General features: G+C 37.0%; 1 protein-coding gene across 7 annotated transcripts in view; it reads right to left on the bottom strand.

Moving 5' to 3' along the window:
- Nucleotides 1–22080, bottom strand: part of DHX57 (DExH-box helicase 57) — a 62467-nt gene that overhangs the window by 34251 nt on the left and 6136 nt on the right. For 4 of the 7 annotated variants that reach the window (XR_012004499.1, XM_072770457.1, XM_072770458.1 and 1 more), the window contains 8 exons: nucleotides 19618–19835; nucleotides 12046–12204; nucleotides 10852–11037; nucleotides 9520–10358; nucleotides 7774–7952; nucleotides 6195–6316; nucleotides 4577–4772; nucleotides 3909–4033 (listed from right to left, as the gene is read on the bottom strand). Coding sequence is in view for 6 of the 7 variants with exons in the window: in XM_072770457.1 (XP_072626558.1) it covers nucleotides 3909–4033; nucleotides 4577–4772; nucleotides 6195–6316; nucleotides 7774–7952; nucleotides 9520–10358; nucleotides 10852–11037; nucleotides 12046–12204; nucleotides 19618–19829 (2018 nt within the window). In the remaining variant the exon portion in view is untranslated. Of the gene's footprint in view, nucleotides 1–3908; nucleotides 4034–4576; nucleotides 4773–6194; nucleotides 6317–7773; nucleotides 7953–9519; nucleotides 10359–10851; nucleotides 11038–12045; nucleotides 12205–14285; nucleotides 14382–15463; nucleotides 15503–19617; nucleotides 19836–22080 lie in introns of those variants that run through there. The other 3 variants (XM_072770461.1, XM_072770463.1, XM_072770462.1) reach the window with 3 other exon arrangements.

The raw sequence follows: 22080 nt of genomic DNA, 5'->3' as shown, positions 1-22080 counted from the left end.
CTCATCTCCTGTTGCTCTTCCCTTATTCACTCACTCTACCCACACTGTACTCCTTGCTGTCCTTAAGGAGTACCTCAGGTACTTTGCACATGTTATTAATCTGCCTGGAATAGGCTTCTCCTGGACATTCACAGGTAGCTCCCTCACTTCCTTCAAGTCTTTTTTTTTTTTTTTTTTTTTTTTTACTTCCTTCAAGTCTTTACTCAAAGATACATTTTCAGCCAGGCCTTCTCTTCTCTGGCTACTCTGTTTAAAAATTCAAATGCTCCCCTTCTCTGCATTTCATATCACCCTTAGCAGTTACCCTTTCTTAGCAGTTAACATATTCTACTTATTTATCTTTCTTATTGTTGAGCTCATCCATTAGAATATAAGCTTTATTAGGACAAGGATTTTGGTCTACTTTGTTCACTACTAAAAGTAATCTAGAACAATGTCTGGAGAATAGTAAGTGCCCAATAAATATTCTTTGACTTACTAATTGAGCCTATCATTTGTGTAAGACAAAAAAGGCCAGAAAATAAAAGTACCCAATCCTAACAAAGTAAACATACATGTCAATGTATAGAAGGACATATCATCAGTCTGATGCCCATAGTTATCTCTGGGGAGAGACTGGTGAGGACTTCCATTTTATCTGTACTGCCTGAAGAAAAAGAAAAATTAAAAAAATATGTATAGTAGGCCCCAGCCCAATGTGGAGCTCAAACTCTCAACCTCAAGACCAAGAGTCTCATGTTCTATTAACTGAGCCAGCAGGTGCCCCCTGTATTGCTTTTTCAATGACAGTATATTATTGTACTATTTAGTTTTCTTTAATTTCATGAGCTAATGTAATTGCATTAATGATTTTTTTTCTTTTTTAGGGAAAAGGAAATAATGTGTCAATAGGAAATGCTTAAATAATTTATAGTATATCCATGCTTTAAAATCTCCTTATGCAATTATTAACTTCAAAGATAGCTCATGCTATTATGTTAACTATTACATCAAAAGGAGTATAGAAAACTCCAATAGTGTTTGTAGAGACACATTATCTCTCTCTACCACATCTCTCTCCTAACTCCTAATACATCCCCAGAAGAAAACAGACCAAAACTGTAACAGGAAACTATTATATAGGGTACAGAAACTATTCTTGACATTTCTTTGATACTTTCTAAATATTTAGAAAAATCAAACTTGGTTAACTCTATGACCAGGAAATTCATTTAAAATTTTAAACTAACACAACTGTAACTTTTGTATATTCAACCTTCAATTTTGTCTATATTTTTACCTAGATTTTACTCTCATTTTTTCTCCTTTTCTATCTGAGCTAGCAAGTATTCCCTTGCTTTTTCTTTTTCTTTTAATCTGTATACTGCTTTCCCATAGATTGGTATGTCTGGATCTCCCTTCTACAGTAACTTATCTTTATTCAGATGTTAAAATATTTTGAATTTTTAACTGTTGATATTCCACATTAAGTTTTATGAAATCTTTTACTTTTGAGAACATGATTACCCCTAGAAACCAGATCCAGAACTATGCTTCAGTTTCTCTGGGTATGTGGAAATATAAATATTATGAAATCCAAAGCCATTCTTTATACTTAAAGTTACACTGGATATAATTTCCCCTAAAGTTTTAAATGTATTTTTATAATACAATCATTTAAATATTATTAATCTGGTTGAATGTTATATTTGATTTCCTCCTCCAACTTATTTAATGAAAAAATTTTCTTCTTTCAAATGTTCACTTGAACATTTACCTGCAAAATGAAATGACTTACCATTTGTTTTTTCCCTCCTGTTTTCTGGAGTCTCTACAAAAAGATTATTTGCCCCTTAAAGATTCCCAGTGTTTTCTGTATTACCAGAGTATAAATGACTCTATAGAGTCATTTAAAAGTTTACTATTGTTGGGACCCATGGGTGGCTCAGTGCTTGAGCATCTGCCTTTGGCTCAGGTTGTGAACCTGGGGTCCTGGGATCAAGTCCTGCATCAGGCTTCCTGAGGGGAGCCTGCTTCTCCCTCTGCCTATGTCTCTGCCTCCCTCTTTATTTTGATCTATTCTTTTTTTTTTTTAAGATTTTATTTATTTATTCATGAGAGACACAGAGAGAGAGAGAGAGGCAGAGACATAGACAGAGGGAGAAGCAGGCTCCATGCAGGAAGCCCAATGTGGGACTCGATCCCGGGACTGTGGGATCAGGCCCTGAGCCAAAGGCAGACGCTCAACCACTGAGCCACCCAGGTGTCCCTATTTTGATGTATTCTTTACGTCTGCTTTTCTTTAGTGTCTAATTACTTCATATTTCTTGTTTACTAGCATATCAATGTATTTATTTCTTTGAACAAATAGTCTTCTAGTCATGTCTTCTCTATTCAGTTTGTAAAAATTTTTTATCATTCATGTTTCTTTTTTAAATTTTGCTATTAGCTATTTTCTGCTTCTCTGTCAGTCTGACAACTTTACTTAGACTTTGCTTCTTCTCTAGATATTTATAATAGGATAGTCCTTTTGGGGAAGTCTCAAAATTTTATGGTCTTTTTTTCTCCCCTACTAGTTTTTTTGTTGTTATCGAACATGATCCACATGACAAACTATGGTTGATATCATCTATTAGCCCTTCCTTTTAAAATATTGAAGATTTTGAGTTTATGTCCCAACCCCTTAATGACTTCTAATCCCATTAAAATAAAATCTAAGGGGTGCTTGGGTGGCTCAGTCAGTTAAGCGTCTGCCTTTGGCTCAGGTCATGATCCTGGGGTCCTGTGATGGGGCCCTGCTTCGGGTCTGCTTCTCCCTCTGCAGTACTGCCCCCCTCATGCTCTTGTACTTTCAACTCTCTCAAAAAAAATAAATAAATAAATAAAAATTTTTAAAGATTTTATTTATTTATTCATGAGACACATAGAGAGAGAGAGACACAGAGACACAGGTAGAGGGAGAAGCAAGTTCCATGCAAGGAGTCCAATGTGGGACTCAAACCCAGGAATCCGGGATCGTGCCCTGAGCCAGACAGGTGCTCAACTGCTGAGCCACTCAGGCTTCCCAAAATAAAGAAAATCTTAAAAAAAAAAAATCTAAATGCTTTATTGTCCATGGTATACGAGGTCCTCGAAGATCTGGCTCCTGCCTCTTCTACCCACTACTTTTCCCCTCATATACTACACCCAGCTCTGCACAGGCCTTCCTCCAGCTTCTGGGCTCATGACACCCTTTCCCACCAGAGCCTGCAAATGTTAGCCTTGCCCCCAGCTGTCACATGGGATGCCTTCTCATACTTCCATTTTTAATTTAAATGTCATCTCGAGAGAGATCAGCTCTGACCATCTCGTGAATCTCTCCTCCCAAAAGAGAGCATCCTGTTTATTCCTTCATGGCACTTACTCCAATTTGTAACTATTTATTTATTTGTTCATTATTTCTTTTTCCTTCCAGACCATGAGATAAAGGAGAATCACATATGCTTATTCACTCTAGTATCCCCAGCAGTTAATAGATCACTCTGCACTTAACCCAGTCTCAATAAATGCATGAATGAATGACAGACCAAATGAACTAAGAAGGAAGCACATATTGACCAATCTATCAACTACAGTGTATGTTACAACTGCTATTTCTACTAGGTACCAAGCCCAGCTCAGCACGAGGCCCAGGAGGGTGTAAAGTATCTCCTAGTAGAAGATGTCCCTGTAACATGATGACTCTTCTAGTGAAGAACATGTGCCCTCCTAGCATTTCTAGTGTTCCAGACCCTGGATATCAGGGAAGCAGTTCCTCTTCTCTAACTTGGCCTTCTCTGTGGCCTTTCTCTTTTGCTCTATGAAAACTGAATTAGAAACAGAACAAAATTATTTCAGTGATGTCTTTGTTTTAAGTATATGGCTGTTTGTTTGGAAGATCCTTGTTTTACCTTTCTTCTGTCCTCTCATGAACTTCATCAACAATGATATGGGTGACTCCTTGGAGAGATGTATCTCCTTCCAGCCTTCTCAGCAGCACGCCTGTGGTGCAGTACAACAGTCTGGTGGCTGAGGACTTACATAGAAAAGGGCACAGAAAGCATTCATGGAATTTTTGAAAAAAGGAAATACTTTCAAGGCCAATATGGCAAAGCCATTTTGAATGGATAGGGACAAAGAATCTTGAAAACCTCAGTAGTTCCATTTAATAGGAAACTACACTGAATGCATAGTTTCTTATTGGCAACAACAGTTAAAGCTTTTCTACTTCATATCAAAATTTTAAGTTTACAACTCATAAAAAGCATTCAAAGTTATTATAAAACATAAAACCAACAATGAGTGATGAACTCAATTCTGAATTTGTCCATTTCTTATTTGGTTGAATGGATTAAGTCCCAAGTTTAAGAGTAAAACAGCAATTACTAGATCATTTCTTCCAATAAAGAATAAAAGATCTTTATAGAAGAAATGAAATACATTCAAATAAGAGTTCTTATACCAAAACATTTCTTAAAGGTCTTAAGTTGTACTGAGGTACGTATCCCAACTTGCCCATGAGTCCCCAGGCCCCAAGAATTTTGTTTCTGTTATCAGGAAACCAGCAGAGTATACAAACCTTGACACTTTCCAGCCGGATCTGGTACCCCACAGTCAGACCCACTCTTTCTGTCCTTTCTTTAGCAACACGTTCAGCAACAGATATTGCTGAGATTCGTCGGGGCTGGGTACAGATGATGTTAGCCACCTTCTCAGGTGGTCCGCTCAGAGAATCATCCAGAATAAACTGAGGAATCTGTGTGGTTTTCCCACATCTGTATGTCAAAACAAATAAGTCCTAAAATGAGAGTTTTCAAGTGCTAGTTAAAAAAAAAAAAAAAAAGCAATTATGTGCGATGAGGGAAGTGAGAAAGCTAATTATAATAAAACTTGTTCGGCTTCATTTATCTTCTAAACCAACCTACTGCCTTGTTACCTACAGCCCAAAACTGCTAGGAACTTGCACTTGGAAGAACAGAGCAATCATATATTAATTTAATATCATTGTAAAATTGGGACAATTGAGTAAACAATAGATTAAGTTCTGTAAACACCTCTAGGAATATGAACTCTGTATTTGAATCCTAAAGAAGTAGGAGTATTGTCTTATGATTTTATGTATTATCTTACTGATTTGGCTACAAGTGGACTGAGGTTAAAAAATAAGCCAGAAGATCTCAGATTAGTACTGTATCAGTGAGTCTGGGCACAAATGTAATTACTAGGTTGAATACCTATGAATATAGAATTAAATTAAGCCTATGACCTGTTCCTGTTAAATAAGTTTGGATAGGGATCCCTGGGTGGCGCAGCGGTTTGGCGCCTGCCTTTGGCCCAGGGCGTGATCCCGGAGACCCGGGATCGAATCCCCCACATCGGGCTCCCGGTGCATGGAGCCTGCTTCTCCCTCTGCCTGTGTCTCTGCCTCCCTCTCTCTCTCTCTGTAACTATCATAAATAAAAAATAAAAAATAAAAATAAGTTTGGATAACACATGAAAAGTGTGAAACAGGAAAAGAAATATGCCTTAAGTTGTTCTTAAAAGAACAAATAAAAGCTCTAAGAAAATCAGAATAAATTTAGAAGATGAAACTTCCCAAGTTAAATATTCTGTAAGGGCATCTGTGTGGCTCAGTTGGTTAAGCAGCTAGCTCTTGATTTCAGCTCAGGTCATGATCTCAGGGTCCTGGGATTGAGCTCCCCATTGGGCTCTGTGCTCAATGGGAGGAGTCTGCTTGAGGATTCTCTCTCCCTCTCCCTCCGCCCCTTCCCCACCTTGCATGTGTGCTCTCTCTAAAATAAATAAATCTTTTAAAATAAATAAATGTTCTGGAACTATCCTTTACATTTAAAAATAGGCCTGTTAAAAGCTTTCAGTTAGGGATGTCTGGATGGTGCACGTCCAACTCTATGCTCAGCATGGAGTCTGCTTAAGATTTTCCCTCCCTGTGTCCTTCCCCACTGTGTATTTGTGCTCTCGCTCTCTCTCTCTTTCTCAGATAAATCTTTAAAAAAAATGTTTTAAATGGCTGCAGACCTGCAATATTATGTTCTGTGAAATATTATTTCATACCATACCAGAAAGAGCACAAATAATAACAGCTACTAGTTTTTTACACATAGAACTGGTTATGGTAACCAGTGTACACACCATATTAATGGATTGAAAGCTACATTACAAATAAATTGCATTCTTACCCAGTCATACCACTTATAACAAGCACTTGGTGCTCACTCAACAATTTAAGAATGGTTTCTCTTTCTTCCCACGCAGGGAGTGATTGTCTTTCTTGCAGAATTGACTGGAACTGTCTGGAAGCCTAACAACATAAAAGATAAGGCATCAGTTAGGTTACTTTGAATCATCTTTCACAAACTCTGAGTGTGGAATCCCATAGCTTGACCCACCCTTTTTGCTCTTTAATAATTTGTTCAGAGATAGAAACTGCAGATTTGTTAGGATTAGGTGTTGATGACTTAAAGTCAGGAGGCTGCTCAGAGAATCAGCCAGAATAAGTTGTGAAATCTTTATGGTTTTCCTACAACTGAATAAATTGCAAGATCTTACAAGAGAAATAAACCATCCTGCTTAGCACTACATGGCTCTTCCTAGCAAGAGTCTCTGCATCAGCACTATCCAATAGAACTTTCCCTGTTAGTGGAAATGTCCTATATTAGTATTGTCCAGTATAACAACCTCTGGCTCCATGTGGCTAGGGAGCACTTGAAATGTGGCCAGTGCTACTGATAAACTGAATTATAAATTTTAATTTAATTTCAATTTAATTAATTTCAATTTAAATAGCCCACATAGCTAGCTACCACATTGGACAGCATTAGATTTTTACTAAAATCAGTAAGAGCACTCATGAAAGGGTTCTTTTTGGCCAGGCATCACATATATGTAACTCAGTCTGACATCCAATGGCCAATAAACATTGTAGTGCATGTTAAAACTAAAGATGTATTTTTGAATAAGAAATTCATACTAATATATTATTTTCTGCATATAATTTTATCATATAAATTAATCATCTCTGAACACAAACTGATCAAATTGGAATGTACAATTTTTGGTTTCTATCACCTTACTATTTATGGTGTGAATTCCTATTTCTTTTGATGTCCTACAGGTATTGCACTGTAATATGCGATAGTGTCATACTGTGTCAAAAATCAGAATTAGAGCCTCATAATTAGAAGAGCCATTAAACAGCATCTAATCCAATCCCCAAGATGGGTAAGCTTTTGTCCTACACCCAACACCCCACTGTGCCCTAAAAGTTCACTTTAGGTTCTAAAATAATCTTTGTGTGAATGGAGTAAAAACAGCATGGACTTTAGAAACAGAGAATTAACTCAAACCAATGTGTTGCCACCTACTAGCTATGTGACTTTGGGCAAGTTATTTATCTTGTGATCCTGTGAAATGGGGTAAGGGTCTCTCCTTGTCCTTCTCCTTTCTATGCTATTCTTTCTAATGTAAATCACAGTATTAACTTTTATTTCACTTATCAGATCTTCTATCAGAGTACCAAAGCCACGTGATTCTGAGAATATTTGGTATATATGCGTGTTTCATTGTCACCAGCCACTGGATTTTCCAAAACTATCCAGAACATGCACCCATATTTGCTGTGGCATGCAGAGAGTTTGACCACTCAGAGTTAGAGAAAACCAAAGTATACTAGGGAGGGTAGCCAAGGTTTCCTAATGCCTAATCCATTCATCCACACATTAGGGAGGCAATGCTAGCCATTATCTCAGAATACTCTACCTGTTTTATTCGGAACTGCTTGCAGATTTTAGCATTTTCAGCATATACTGATTTTGCCTGCCAGTCATATCTTTTGGAAATCTTTTTCTTAAGGTTCACATAGCTTTCATTCTCCACTATAACTGGTGCAGGACCTTCATCCTCATCTGTCTCCTCCTCAGGTTCTGATTCTTTTTCAACTTGAAGGGGATAAAAGGAAACATTTTCAATATGGAGCCCTTTCTTTAGCAAAGGGGGAAAGTCACTATCTAATAAATAAAGTAACAACAAAAAATCATAAGATGGGAAAAAGTTAAAGCATGAATAAAGCAGGTTCATTCATTTCAACTACTTCTACTGCTCAAGAACTTAAAATCCATCTTCAAATAAACTTTAATCAAGTACAAGTGGCTACTGCTAAACCAAATTTAAAACGAAGAAAAAAAATCATGACACACCTTGTTAATTCCAGACTTTTTACATTCAAGGAATTAACCAAAAGTTTCAACTACTTGCAAGTATTCCTAAAATCCTCTAACATACAACAACCTAAATGTCTATTAAGTGATAAATTGATAAACAAAATATGGCATGTCTATGTAATGGAATATTAGTCAGCAGTAAAATGAAGTATTGATACATCCTACAATATGAATGAACCTAAAAACATGATGCTAAGTGAAAGAAGCCACTCACAAAAGCCATATATCGTATGATTCCATTTCCATGAAGTGTACAGAATAGGCAAATGCATAGAGACAGAATGTAAATTCATGACTGTCAGGGGTTGAGGGAAGGAAGAAATGAGGATTCACTGCTAATAAGTAAGTATGAGGTTTCTTCTAGGGTTGATAAAAATGTTCTGAAATTAGATAGTGGTCACGGTTGTACAACCCTGTGAATATACTAAAAACCCACTGAATTGTACACTTTAAAATTAAGGGTAGATTTTATGGTATGTAAATTTTATCTCAATAAAGCTGTTACTTAAAAAAAAAGTCTATGCCACACATTTTGTCATTTCTCAAGGAATATATTTGAATCTCATATGCTAGAAGCTGCCATTTGGGAGCAAGTAGCTAGTGAGTACATCTACCCACTGTCCATCATCCACATCTCAATGCAATTTCATTGTTCTTTACTTATTGATGCTTACTTAAGATATCTTGTAAAATAATAAGAACTTGTTTCTCTCAAAGAACGATGGTAACAAGAGAGAATTCTTTGGACTCTGAAAAAGGAGTTTAATTATAGTGTAAAAATCTGTATAACAAATCTGGATTTTGATAAAGCCAGAAGCTTGCACACACATTTTTTATACTTGAGGATTTAGGGGTTCATAAAGATAGCCCTAAGATAATGAATTTTGGGGGTCTAGTGTACCCTAGAAAGAGAAATATCTCTAAAAACTCATTTGAAAGTAATTCTGTGTAAAGCATCAGAAGTAAAACAAATGAATTAAATGAAACATTTCCTAGAAAGTTGCTTTAAGGTTCTTCTAATCCCCAACTGCTAGAATCAACTTATACATCACTACAGACTTTCAATACAAAGAGCCCAATTATGGTGACAAAATTGGGACTTACAATTAAAGTTAGGCCACAGTTCAGAGGATTCTCATTCCTTTTTGCCCATGGACCAAGAAGAATGACTTGCCTAACATCACCAGGAGATCCTAGAGCAGCCCTTGGAAACTCTGACTTCCTTAATCCACCATTCTGAATGCCCAATCCAGAAAGCCCTCCACTCAGTCAAGGCCTTACATACCTTCAGCAATTTGACTTGATGTAAAAGAATTATTTGGAATCACTGGTTTACGACAGATAGGATTGTTTATTCTGGTTCCAGAGGATACTGGCATAAAGTTCACAGGAGGGACACTGTACTTGTGATGGGTATTTGTTAGTAAATTGACTATTTCTGATTCTTCCTCTAAAAGGGTTATCAAAGAATATACAACAGGTTCTGAAGTTTCTGCAAATGTCAAGGCCTTGCCGTAAAGGAACTCAGAAATATGTAAACGACAAGCCAGAGGTAGATTCTCATTGGTAGAATAAAATGCCACAAGGGGAGCTTGGTAAGGGTATTTGTGGTCTTTAGAAAATCGGATTTCAAGTTCATATAAAAAAGAGGCATCTTCATGAGCATTAAGATGAGAATCATCTACAATTCTTTCTGCTCTTCCGACAATTTGATTTGGGGGCACTTCATGTTTGAATTTGCATCTTGATCCAAATTTACAATTTCCTTTGAGGTAAAATTTACAGATTTCAAGAGTAGTCTCCTGTATATTTTTGGTACTTTCCTTTTGCTTGGATTTGCAGAATTTACTCGTCAAATACTCCAGTTCTAATCCAATGGTCCAGACTCGGTTCTGAATTCTTTCTATAAATTTTTCTCCACAGATTGACTTGAGAGCAAATGCCTCTTCCTGCCGCTGTTCTACACACTCTTCCACGCTTACATGGGCAACTGCCTCAGAGATCTTCATTTTCTCCCCAAATGTCTCTGAAAAACATTGTGTGAGCAGATGTTCTAGTGATGCCCCCACATCTCCATCACAAATCCTCAGGGCTGCCTGACAGCGTTCAGTGTTGAAACCATACCTAGCAAGTGTGAAACATGATAAAAAATATTAAGTAGTATCAAATCACAAAAGCGAGATTCAGTTAAATGTTTATGTGAAGTTGTAAGTTATAGGCAGGATCTGTATTTTGAAAGTTTCTGGTAATATTCCCTAATCAGTTTGTTCTAAAAGACAGGATATTGGGACGCCTGGGTGGCTCGGTGGTTGGGCATCTGCTTTTGGCTCAGGGCGTGATCCCTGAGTCCTGGGATCAAGTCCCACATCTGGCTTCCTGCATGGAGCCTGCTTCTCCCTCTACTTATGTCTCTCCCTCTCTCTCTGTGTATCTCTCCTAAATAAATAAATAAATAAAATCTTTTTAAAAAAAACATGAAAGAGGATATTAGACCTATCAGGCACCACTGCAACCCACACAATAGGAAAGTATTCAAGGTGGGGGGTAGTTGGGTTTATAGTACAATTTCAGTTTCTTCAGTTCTCCCCTAACTCCTATAAATGTTGAAAGCAATCACCTGGAAAGTTTCTGCACTGCAAATGTTGAGACTGTAAATTCTGGATTATGAGGCTCCACTGGGCCTGAGCCAGCATATTCCAATGGCTCACAGTCTGGAACAAGGGAAGCTTCTCGTCCAGCAGACCAGTACTGTTCATCATCACAATCAGGCTCATCATCTTCCTCCTCCCCAGAAATGCTTCTTCTGACAAAGATAACATTTTCATTTATTAGATTAATTTCCACGTATGTCGAAGAAAAATTTAGCAAGTGTCTAAGAATTTAGTGCAAGGAGCCAAAGGACATAGGATCCTAACCATTCTTCAGTCACTGATTTAAATGTTTACTGATCTCTTCATTTATATCTTGGCAATTAATATTTATCAGGCATTTATTACATGCAAAGTACTAGGGGAAGTGTTTCATATGTTCTATTTCTTTAAAAATCTTTCTACTAACCCTTAATCAGATACTATTGGAATCACCATTTTTCCGATGACCAACTAAAACTTAGAATTAGTAATTGCCAAAAGTTATACAGTAAAGAGCAACTAGAGACTTCCACCAAGGCAGTCTGACCCCAGAGCCTGTATTCTTAACTACAGAAGCTCTGGCTATCCTCTCTCCTCACTCATAAAAACCATGCCTAAGTTTTTGCTTTGCTGCATCGCCACCTTTCCTAAATCTAAAACAGATAAAGAGATTTGTAGATAGGATGGAAATTGAGCTGTTCATGACTGATCATCCATTAATTCTGGCAAATGGAATGAATTGACTTCTTTGACTGAAATCACAAAGCAAAACAGCCAAAAGAGTAAAAGTTGTTTCTCTTAAGCAGATGGTTATGAGAAAGTGTACTCCTAAGACTTCATCTGATCAACTCAGTATTTGCTCCTAGAACAATACTGCTACTTGTTCACTACAAGGTTTTATTTGAAAGGCTCTCAATAAAGCAATTATGGAATCCATTTGAGCATTGTCCTCAGAAAAAAAAGATGAAAAGGCAATCTGTACTGCTCCCAGATATTGCAAAACAAACTCCTTCTAAAATTGCTGCTGAATAATTATTCTTGTATTTCTTTTGGCTCACTTTCAACTAATTACATTGTCACAATAGGATCAGTATTGAAAAGTGTTCCAAAGACATACAGGACCTTCCCACTGCCAATATAACTTCCTTAATATACTAATTTACTTAAATAAAATAATTTACTCAGATCCAGCATCTGCATCTTGTTCCTGCAAGTCCCGGAGAAGAGCTTTCACTTTCTCTTGATTCTCAGAAGTCATATGCAGGGTCTGAAGTGGCACTTTGGCTTCAGGCTTCCATTTGGGGCGTGCCTCTCCTTTTCTTGTGCTACTGTTGCTAGGTCTGCAAAGGACACATTTACCTGTGACCAGAACTTTGACACTCACCTCACAGCCCCCAAACATAGAACATGAACTGGACTGTCTAGTACTGGACTGTTTACTACAGTACTTACCAGGCTTCATTATCTTGCAACTGCTGGAAAAAAATGCCTGATTCTTTTTTTTTTTTTGCCTGTTAGATTCTTAATCATTAAATCTGGCTTCACTAACTCAAGAATCGTCTAGAAAAAGTAATGCCATGATGACTCCTATTGGAATAGAGGACTTTCAAAAGAAAAACATTACACACAAAGAATTATTTCATTCTATTTTAGGCTCCCAATCTGAAAACAATGAAGAATCTCATCTTACTGGTGCATATTAGGCCCTGCTTTTGAAATATTTACCTAAATTATCATTATTTCTTAATTACAAAAATAATAAATACATGTTCACTGGCGCAAAGTAGAAAACAGAAGTCATCCTAAATCACATCAATTCTTTTCAGACACATTTTTAATAAAATTATACAGCATATATAATCTTATATAATTAGCTTTATTTCCTTATCAAAATAAAACTGGCATTTCCCTAAGCTTATTCTCCTACAACATATTTTTAAAATGGTTACATATAGTTATAGATGCACTGGAATTTATTTCATTAATCTTTCATTATTGGATTTTAGATTTTTTAGAAACTCTTTTTAGTATTTAAAATAATAAATTCTGGGCAGCCCGGGTGGCTCAGCGGTTTAGCGCTGCCTTCAGCCCAGGGCCTGATCCTGGAGACTCCCTACATGGAGCCTGCTTCTCCCTCTGCCTGTGTCTCTGCCTCTCTCTCTCTGAGTCTCTCATGAATAAATAAATAAAATCTTTTAAAAATAAATAAATAAATAATTCTAAAGTTTAACATTGTTCATTAAATTTCATTTTTTTGGGGGGGGTTGGCATGTTTCATTATAAATTTTCACAAAACTAGGAAAATGGAAGAAACTTTTTTTGTGTTTAAAATTACAATCCATAATATTGAGACCTTGAAAAGAACCACACATTTATACTTGCAACAGTGGGTAGCAAAGGAGAAAATATAATTGATTGTGGTTTTAGCCACTTAGTACAAATTTCTTTAAAGAAATATTGCCCCAAATCTATCATTTCCTCTTTTTTTTTTTTTTTAATGTAGGCTTCATGCCCATGTGAAGCTTGAACTCATGACCCTGACATTAAGAGTTGCATGCTCTGTCAACTGAGCAAACCAGGCACTCCTTAATAATGGAACACAAACACACACACACAAATGGAACCCACACTTTAGAGCGTTAATTTTAGGATTTTTTTCCCCAGTAATCTTTACACCCAACAGGGGGCTCAAACTCATAACCCCGAGATCAAGAGTTGCATGCTCTATTGACGAAGCCAGCAGGTGAAGAGATTTTTGTTTTGAAAAATTGAAATCTATAGAAATAAACATCCTTTACCTAGATTCACCAATTGTTAACATTTGCCATACATTAATGCATATATACATTTATGCAGCCTCTTCCTCTCTCTCTCTACGTATACACATATATGCCTATTATATGCCCCCTCTATTTTATATACATATTGCTGAACATCTGAACATAAGCTGCAGACACCATAAAGAGATCGTGTTCACTTTTAAATATTTCAACATGTGTTTTCTTTCTTTCTCTCTCTTTTTTTAAAATATTTTATTTATTTATTTGACAGAGAGAGAGCACAAGCAGGGTAAGTAGCAGAAGAGAGGGAGAAGCAGGTTCTCTGCTGAGAAATAAGTCTGATGCGGGGCTCGATCCCAGGACCCTGGGATCATGACTGAGCCGAAGGCAGATGCCCAATCGAGTCACCCAGGTGCCCCTTTGGCATTTATTTTTTAAGAACAGAGACAAATTCTTATATAACCACAATACTATTATAACTCACAAGATACTTTATATTGACACAATATCTTCTGAAATATAATCTATATTCAAAGCCCCCAATTATTTCAGTCATGTCCTCTATAGATTTTGATTATCTAATTAAAAATGATATTTAGCTTTTTTTTTTTTTTTTTTCAAATTCCCTTAAGTTCCCTTACCTATTTCCTGACATTGTCTTTTTTGAAGAGCTCAGGTCAGTCATCTTGGAGAAATTCTCACAATTTGGATTTGTCTGATTGTTTCCTCATGATTTGCTAAAAAAAAAAGTACACGGGGGGGGGGGGGGAACTACATGCTCCTAACTCACCACTTATCTTTATACCCCTTTACTTTTTTTTTTTTTTAAGATCTTATTTATTTATTCATGAGAGACAGACAGAGAGAGAGAGAGAGAGAGAGACAGGCAGAGGGAGAAGCAGGCTCTATGCAGGGAGCCCGAAGCGGGACTCGATCCTGGATCCCAGAATCACACCCTGAGCCAAAGGCAGATGCTCAACCGCTGTGCCACCCAGGCATCCCTATACCCCTTTACTTTGCCTTCTTTCCTGTTACTAGGGAAGAATGATCCTAGATCCTAAAGGCAACCCCTCTATTTGTATACTGTATCTCAATCTCTTCAGTCTCCTCAAGGAAATTATTCTAGCATTTACCTCTCCCTCTACATCATCAGTTCTCTATTCCCCGTGGAGCATTTCCATCAGTATATACACATGCTGTATAATGTCTACCATCTTAAAAAAACCAAACCAAATTCTCCCCTTGAGTGCACACCCTCTCAAACTATACTTATCTTTCTTTCTTCCTCTGCCCTTTATCATAAAACTCCTCAAAAGGGTTATCTACATCATTATCTTTGTCTCCACTTTCTTTTTCTCTTTGACAGACACTAAAATCAGGGTTTCTCCAAACCAAGTATATAAAACAGCTCTTGTCAAGGTTATGTATGCTATAGATATAACTCAATGAAGCCTAAAACCAAAATTATGAGAAAACTCATATACTACACTAAGAAAACCCTGCCTCATCTCACCACCCATCAAGAGTCTTGAACACTATTGTTAATGAAGCTAAGGTGCAGACATTCACCAGCTGAGGCTTTGGAATAAAGCTACATGTGAGATAAGACCAAACTGGGGCCACAGAGAAGAGATGCTGTTAGCTTATTTTTCTCTAGGCATGTAATTGTTATGCCACCCATGGAAGCAGTGTGAGATCTGGCTTTGGGATTCATAGAAAGGGGAGTTATCAGTTAAAAACTGAAATTACCTGATTCTTGGGAATCAACATGTGAGGAACATTTGGATTGTAAACTTTTCCATCTATCAGTTAATCTTACCTTGGTGCCTGCATAATCTCAAGTCCTTCTCAATAAAACAGAAGTCTCCAATAATCCTGAATTCAAATGAATAAACACCATGTAAAAATTTCCAATTTATCCCATTGGTTCAAGAAATTCCTGGTGGCCTTCAAATGTGTTCTCCGGGAGTCTGAGAGTCATAACTAGATTATACAGCGCCTTCATGGGAATGAACAAAATGCTGCATTTTCTAGTCCTATTTAGGGGAAGTGATCATTCCAATGGGGCAGAAGGGGAGCTGGGGCAAATGGGTAAAGGAAGTCAAAGGGAACAGATTTAGTAACAAGAGGAGTGTGTTCTGGAGACGTAGTGTACAATATTGTTACCATAGTTAACTATAATGTTTTATATATTTGAATTTGCCAAGACAGAGTTAACTATAATGTTTTACATATTTGAATTTGCTAAGACAATAGTTCTTAAAAGTTCACCCATATATAAAATTTAAAAAATAAAACAAACAAAGAAAGAAAAAGAGACAAATGGGAAAGCAGACTCCTAAAGACACAGAACAAACTGGTGGTTGCCAGAGGGGAGGTGGGTGAGGAAATGTGTTAACTAGACAAAGCAGATTAAGAGTACACTTATCCTGATGAATACTGAGAAATGAATAAAACTGTTGAACAATTATACTGTACAACTGAAACTAATACAAGACTGTATATTAATTATACTTGGATAAAGAAAAAAGTTCACACCAAAAATAAATAAACTGTTAATATATAAGGCAATAGATGTGAAACTTAAAATGAAAAGTTACCTATGCTATCCACATTGCCAAATCCAGGGGACAGCTGTCTCTCTTGACCTCTCACAAGTACTCCTTTACAACTGAGTGTCCCCTTTAGGTATCCAATCCTATCTGACTGGATAATCCCCTTTAAAGCAACTTTATTTCCTAAGTCCAGAAACCAAATTCTCTTAGCTTTCCTCCTACTTCACTGGCAACTACACTATTCCCTCTGTCAGATTCTCCCAATATTTCTCAGTTCTAAGGCCCAGAGTATCCCAGTGCTCAAAGTTCAGACCTCTTCTCTATCTGTATAGTCTATCCCACCCAATCTTAGTTTTATTTTTTTTATTTATTCATTTTTTAAAGATTTTATTTATTTATTCATATAAGAGAGAGAGAGACAGAGACAGAGACAGAGACACAGGCAGAAGGAGAAGCAGGCTCCATGCAGGGACCCTGATGTGGGACTCGATCCCGGGACCCCAGGATCACGCCCTGGGCCGAAGGCAGGTGCTAAACCGCTGAGCCACCCAGGGATCCCCCAATCTCATAGTTTTAAATAGTGGTTATTCAGACAACTCACACATTTACTTTTCTAGCTTAGATCTTTTCTTTGAACTCCAGACTATTATGTAAATCGTCTATGACATTTCTTCTCAGAGAGTATCTCCCAACTACTCTTCCTGCTTCCAACCCATGTTCCCCTGTAGTCTATTTTCCTTTTTTTTAAAAAAAAAGATTTTATATATTTATTCATGAGAGAGGCAGAGACATAGACAGAGGGAGAAGGTTCCCGCAGGGATCCTGATGCCAGACTCGGGCCCAGGACTCTAGGATCATGATCTGAGCCAAAGGCAGACGCTCAATCACTAAGCCACCCAGACGTCCTTGTAGTCTATTTTCCACACAGAATACTGAGTCAGGGCTACTGAGTATAGTTGCACAGACTGTACGCTGTTCAAAAGTTCCTGTTGGGGTGGGAGGAGAATGAGGGAGGATGAGTTGGCAAGAGCTTGAATCCAATCCATGCTAGCTTATCAAGCCATGCATTCTGGGGCTATCACTGCCCCAAGAGAAAAGCACCATATTCTAATTCACACAAAGGCATATGCTGAATAGTAGCAATTCTGGCCTGAGAAACTGATGTCACACACCTTTGCCTCAAACCTGGCAGTGGCTTCCAAAGGCTGACCAAAAGCTACACAGTGTGAGCCTCTTGGATCTAACCATTACTCTCCTTCTTACTCATCCACTCTAGCCATGTCCTTTTCTGCCACTTCCTAACCCTTCCTGGCACTCTCTTAGCTGAGAGACTTTGTATTTGGTGCTCCCTCTGCCTTCAATGTTTTTCCCTCAGGTAGTTTCATAGCGCTCCCCTTCATATCCTTCTTTTCCCTGCTTAAAGGACATGTTATTAGAGAAGCCTTCCCTGATCACTCTATATAAAACAGCAACTGTTTAAAAATAGCAGGAGTTTATTTTGGCATTTTTTACCTCTTTTATCTTCCTTTCTTTTTCTCCAGGGCACTTTCTACCTGGACATATATTATTTATGGTCTTTATACCTCAGACTTCCTTCTAGGAAGACAAGGACAATATTTTATTCATTGTTACAATTCTAGTCCCCAAAACAGTGCCTGGTGCATAGTAGGCACTCAGTATATACTCGCTGTGTGAATGAACATCTAAGACTGTAAGAACCTCCAATTATGTCTATGTTTTCAAAAACAAGGGAGCTGCATCTAACTCAGAAGTTAGGTTATTAAGTCAGCAGGTAAGATGAAAACATATCTTAAAATTACCTTGGAAGATTCCTTTAAAAAAAGATGTCAAGTTTGATATTGACATATTAGTTCTCAATATGTCCAAAATGACTGTTTTTCTTCTTGAACAACAACAACAAAAAAAATTGTAGATTCTCTGGTTGAGTATCAGATGATGTATTTGATTATGTTACAGACCATGTATAAAAGCATATATTTAGGGGCACTTGGGTGGCTCAGTAGATTACATGTTTGCCTTTGACTCAGGTCATAATCCCAAGTTCCTGGGATCGAGTCCTGTATCAGGCTCCCTGCTCAGTGGGGAGTCTGCTTCTCCCTCTCCCTCTGTCCCTACCCCTGCTTGTGCTCTCTCACTTTCTCTCTCAAATAAATAAATAAAATCTTTGAAAAACAAAACCCTATATATTTAAACTCTAAAATCATATACATAGTGCATCAAGTGGCTTCAAGTACAAAAAGCACTTGGATACTGAGGATGATGGAGGGAATTGTCCTTCTTCTTCCATATCTTGCTCACTGTGGGGCCCAGATTCATTTAGTGGCAAGTTTAAACCACTTAAATGCTATTTGCTTTTCTTTTTCTTTTCTTGAGTGCATATAATTGTATTCATTTAAGTTAAAAGCATGTATTATGCAGTTAAACTTCCAGCACTCACTTATATTCCTTTCTAACTAATATTTAGTTGGGAGTTATTCCCATAAAAGAAAGTGTACACATAGCTTTAAAGAAATCTCTTTTGTCTCTAAAGATTCCAGTACAGCCTGCGTTGCCATTTGAGAGACAATGAGAATCCTCTATCTATACTGCATAACATGCAGCAATAAAAGCTTTACTTTCATTAAATATTGATTAGAATTATCAGGATCTATTCATTATTTAAAAGTTGAATATGAAAGAAGCCTGGATATGACTCTGTCACTGGTCATCACATGAAGCACCGGTAAAGAGTTGGCTGATGTGTCTAGAAAATAGATAATTCATCAACTAAAAAGACAGAGTACAGCCAAGTAGCATTTCAGGTTTTTCAAACTACAGTGTGTAAGTGTGTAAGAAATACTTAAAATAACTTTTGCTAAAATGTCTTTCACTATTTCCAGTATTTACTTTCCTGGTAACATTAGTTACAATAACAGTATTACATTCAATTCACAGTATCATGTTAAGTTGAAGTTAACTTCAGATTTCCATCTTCTTAAAAAAAAAGCTGTTATTTGCCATCATGTCTTTAAGAAAAGGTTACAAGGGATCCCTGGGTGGCGCAGCAGTTTGGCGCCTGCCTTTGGCCCAGGGCTCGATCCTGGAGACCCGGGATCAAATCCCACATCGGGCTCCCGGTGCATGGAGCCTGCTTCTCCCTCTGCCTGTGTCTCTGCCTCTCTCTCTCTCTCTCTCTCTCTCTCTCTGAGATTGTCATAAATAAATAAAAATAAAAAATAAAAAATAAAAAAAAAGAAAAGGTTACAAAATAGAGGACTGCAAGGTTTTAAAACAAGAGGAACAATTAACTTGACCAGAGTTTCTTAGCATTTCCCCCCCTTTCTCTTAGCTCTCTGCTGTCCCACAGATTAGAGATTGATACCGTTTCTATATTGAAACATTAAAAAAGTATAATGACCTGGATGAGCGCCTTGATTCAGTGAAGATACAAAAGTCATCACCTTCATCCCAAATTCTACTTGAGGCCTTTCTATTGCCAGCACTGCCACCGCCACTGCTGCCACCCCCATGAGATTTACTAGTGTGACTTCTGCCGCCTCTTCCTCCTCTAGAAGACCCTTTTCCACCTCCTTTGCCTGGCTTGCCTTTTCTTCTTACTGAAGAACTCATTTTCACCTGCAAGAGAAAAAATAATACAGATACCATAAAACCAGACAAGTATAACATTCCTTTGTCAAAGTTACAAATATAGCCCATTATAAAGAAATAAGGAAACACACATTTTAAAAAAGGTCAGTCTAGGTGAAGCATAGGTAACTGTTTTACAAAAGCCTTACAAGCCCATCCCTCTGAGGATTAATATGTAGTGACTTTCTCGGACACAGATGTCTTAACCAAGGATATGCAACAGAAATACATGGAGAAGTTCCAAAACACACATGCTTAAGCCCCAATCTTACATTCTGACTAGGTTAGATTTGCTGTAGGGTTTAAAAAACTCTAGTTGAAAAGACACTTTTTTCATGTATATAATATGTGATTTGATAAACAAAATTTTAATTTACATAATCACTTGCAGAGCCACAGACTTGATTCAGAGATTTTGCCTGTGTAGAGTAAAAGTACAGCGCTTTTGCATGCAGATGAAGTTGTTAACCAGTTTAAAACAGAATGATATAACTGTAAGATGTTTTATGTAAGCTTCATGGAAACTACAAAGAAAAGAAAAAAGTATATATATACAAAAGAGAAAGGAATCAAAGCATACCACCACAGAAAATCATCAAATCACAAAGACAGCAATAGAGGAAGAAAGGAACAAAGGAAGTGTAAAACACCTAAGAAACAATTAACAAAATATCAATATTAAGCCCTTACCTATTAATAATTACTTTAAATGTAAATAGATTAACTTCTCCAATCAAAAGACACAGGATGGATGAATAGATGAGAAAACAAGACCCAACTATATCCTTCCTACAACAGAAGTGCTTTGGCTTTAAAGACACAGACTGAAAGTGAAGGGATGGAAAAAGCTATTTCATGCAAATGGAAACCAAGAGAGCAGGGGCAACTATACTTTTATTGGGCAAAATAGACTTAATGGCAAAAGCTAACAATGGAGAAAGATGGTCATTATATAATGATAAGGGGATTGATTCATCAAGATGATCTAACAATTGTAAATATTTACACATCCAACATCAGTACACCTAAATATATAAAGCAAAACAATTTATAGACCGAAAAGGAAGTAAAAATGAAAATGATACATTAAAATTATAAAATATAGCCAAAGCTAGTTTTAAGATATTTTCTTAGACTTACATATTCCTATGTTAGGAGAAAATAGTTTTAACTCAAGAAGTAATAAGCTGCATTAAAAAGAATACCCAGGAATAAATTTAACCAAGGAGGTAAAAGAACTGTACACTGAAAACTATAGACATTGATGAAAGAAACTAAAGAAGACACATAAATGGAAAGATAGTCTATGTTCGTGGATTGGAAGAATTGATATTATTAGAATGTCCATACTACCCCAAGTAATCTCCAGATTCAATGCAACATCTATCAAAATTCCAATGGCATTTTTCACAGAAATAGAATAAATAATCCTAAAAGTTGCATGGAGCCACAAACGACCCTGAATAGCCAAAGCAATCTTGAGAAAGAACAAAGCTGGAGGCTGATTTCAAACTATATTACAAAGCTGTGGGAATAGAAAGAGCATAGTATTGGCATAAAAGCAGACACACAGATGAATGGAACAGAATAGGGACCCCAGAAACAAACCCAAACATAGGGTCAATTAATTCGCAACAAAGGAGCCAAGACTATACAATGAGGAAAGAAGTTTCTTGAATAAATCGTGTTGGGAAAACTGGACAGCCACATGCAAAAGAATGAAATTAGACTATTATCTTATACCACACACAAAAATGAACTCAAATGGATTATTGACTTGAATGTAAGACCTGATGCTATACAACTCCTAGAAGAAAACACAGGTGGTAAACTCTGACATCAGTGTTGGTAATGATTTTTGTGACTCCAACTTCAAAATCAAAGGCAACAAAAGCAAAAATAAAAAGTGGGACTACATCAAACTAAAAAGTTTTTGCACAAAAAAGGAAAACATCAAAATGAAAAGGCAACCTACTAAATTGGAGAAAATATTTGCAAATCATATATCTGATAATGCGTTAAATATCTAAAATATATAAAGAGCTCATACAACTTATCAGAAAAAAATCCAATCAAAACATTAGCAAAGAATCGGAAGAGACATTTTTCCAAAGAGAACATACAGATGGCTAACGGGTACATGAAAAAATGCTCAACATCACTAATTATCAGGGCAATACAAACCAAAACCAAAACCACAATGAAATATCACCTCACACTTCTGAGAATGGCT

Source organism: Canis lupus, chromosome 12 (genome assembly GCF_048164855.1).
Source record: "Canis lupus baileyi chromosome 12, mCanLup2.hap1, whole genome shotgun sequence".
Classification (NCBI taxonomy): domain Eukaryota; kingdom Metazoa; phylum Chordata; class Mammalia; order Carnivora; family Canidae; genus Canis; species Canis lupus.
Note: the sequence above shows the minus strand (reverse complement) of the source record. Positions and strands in the feature narration are given on the sequence as shown.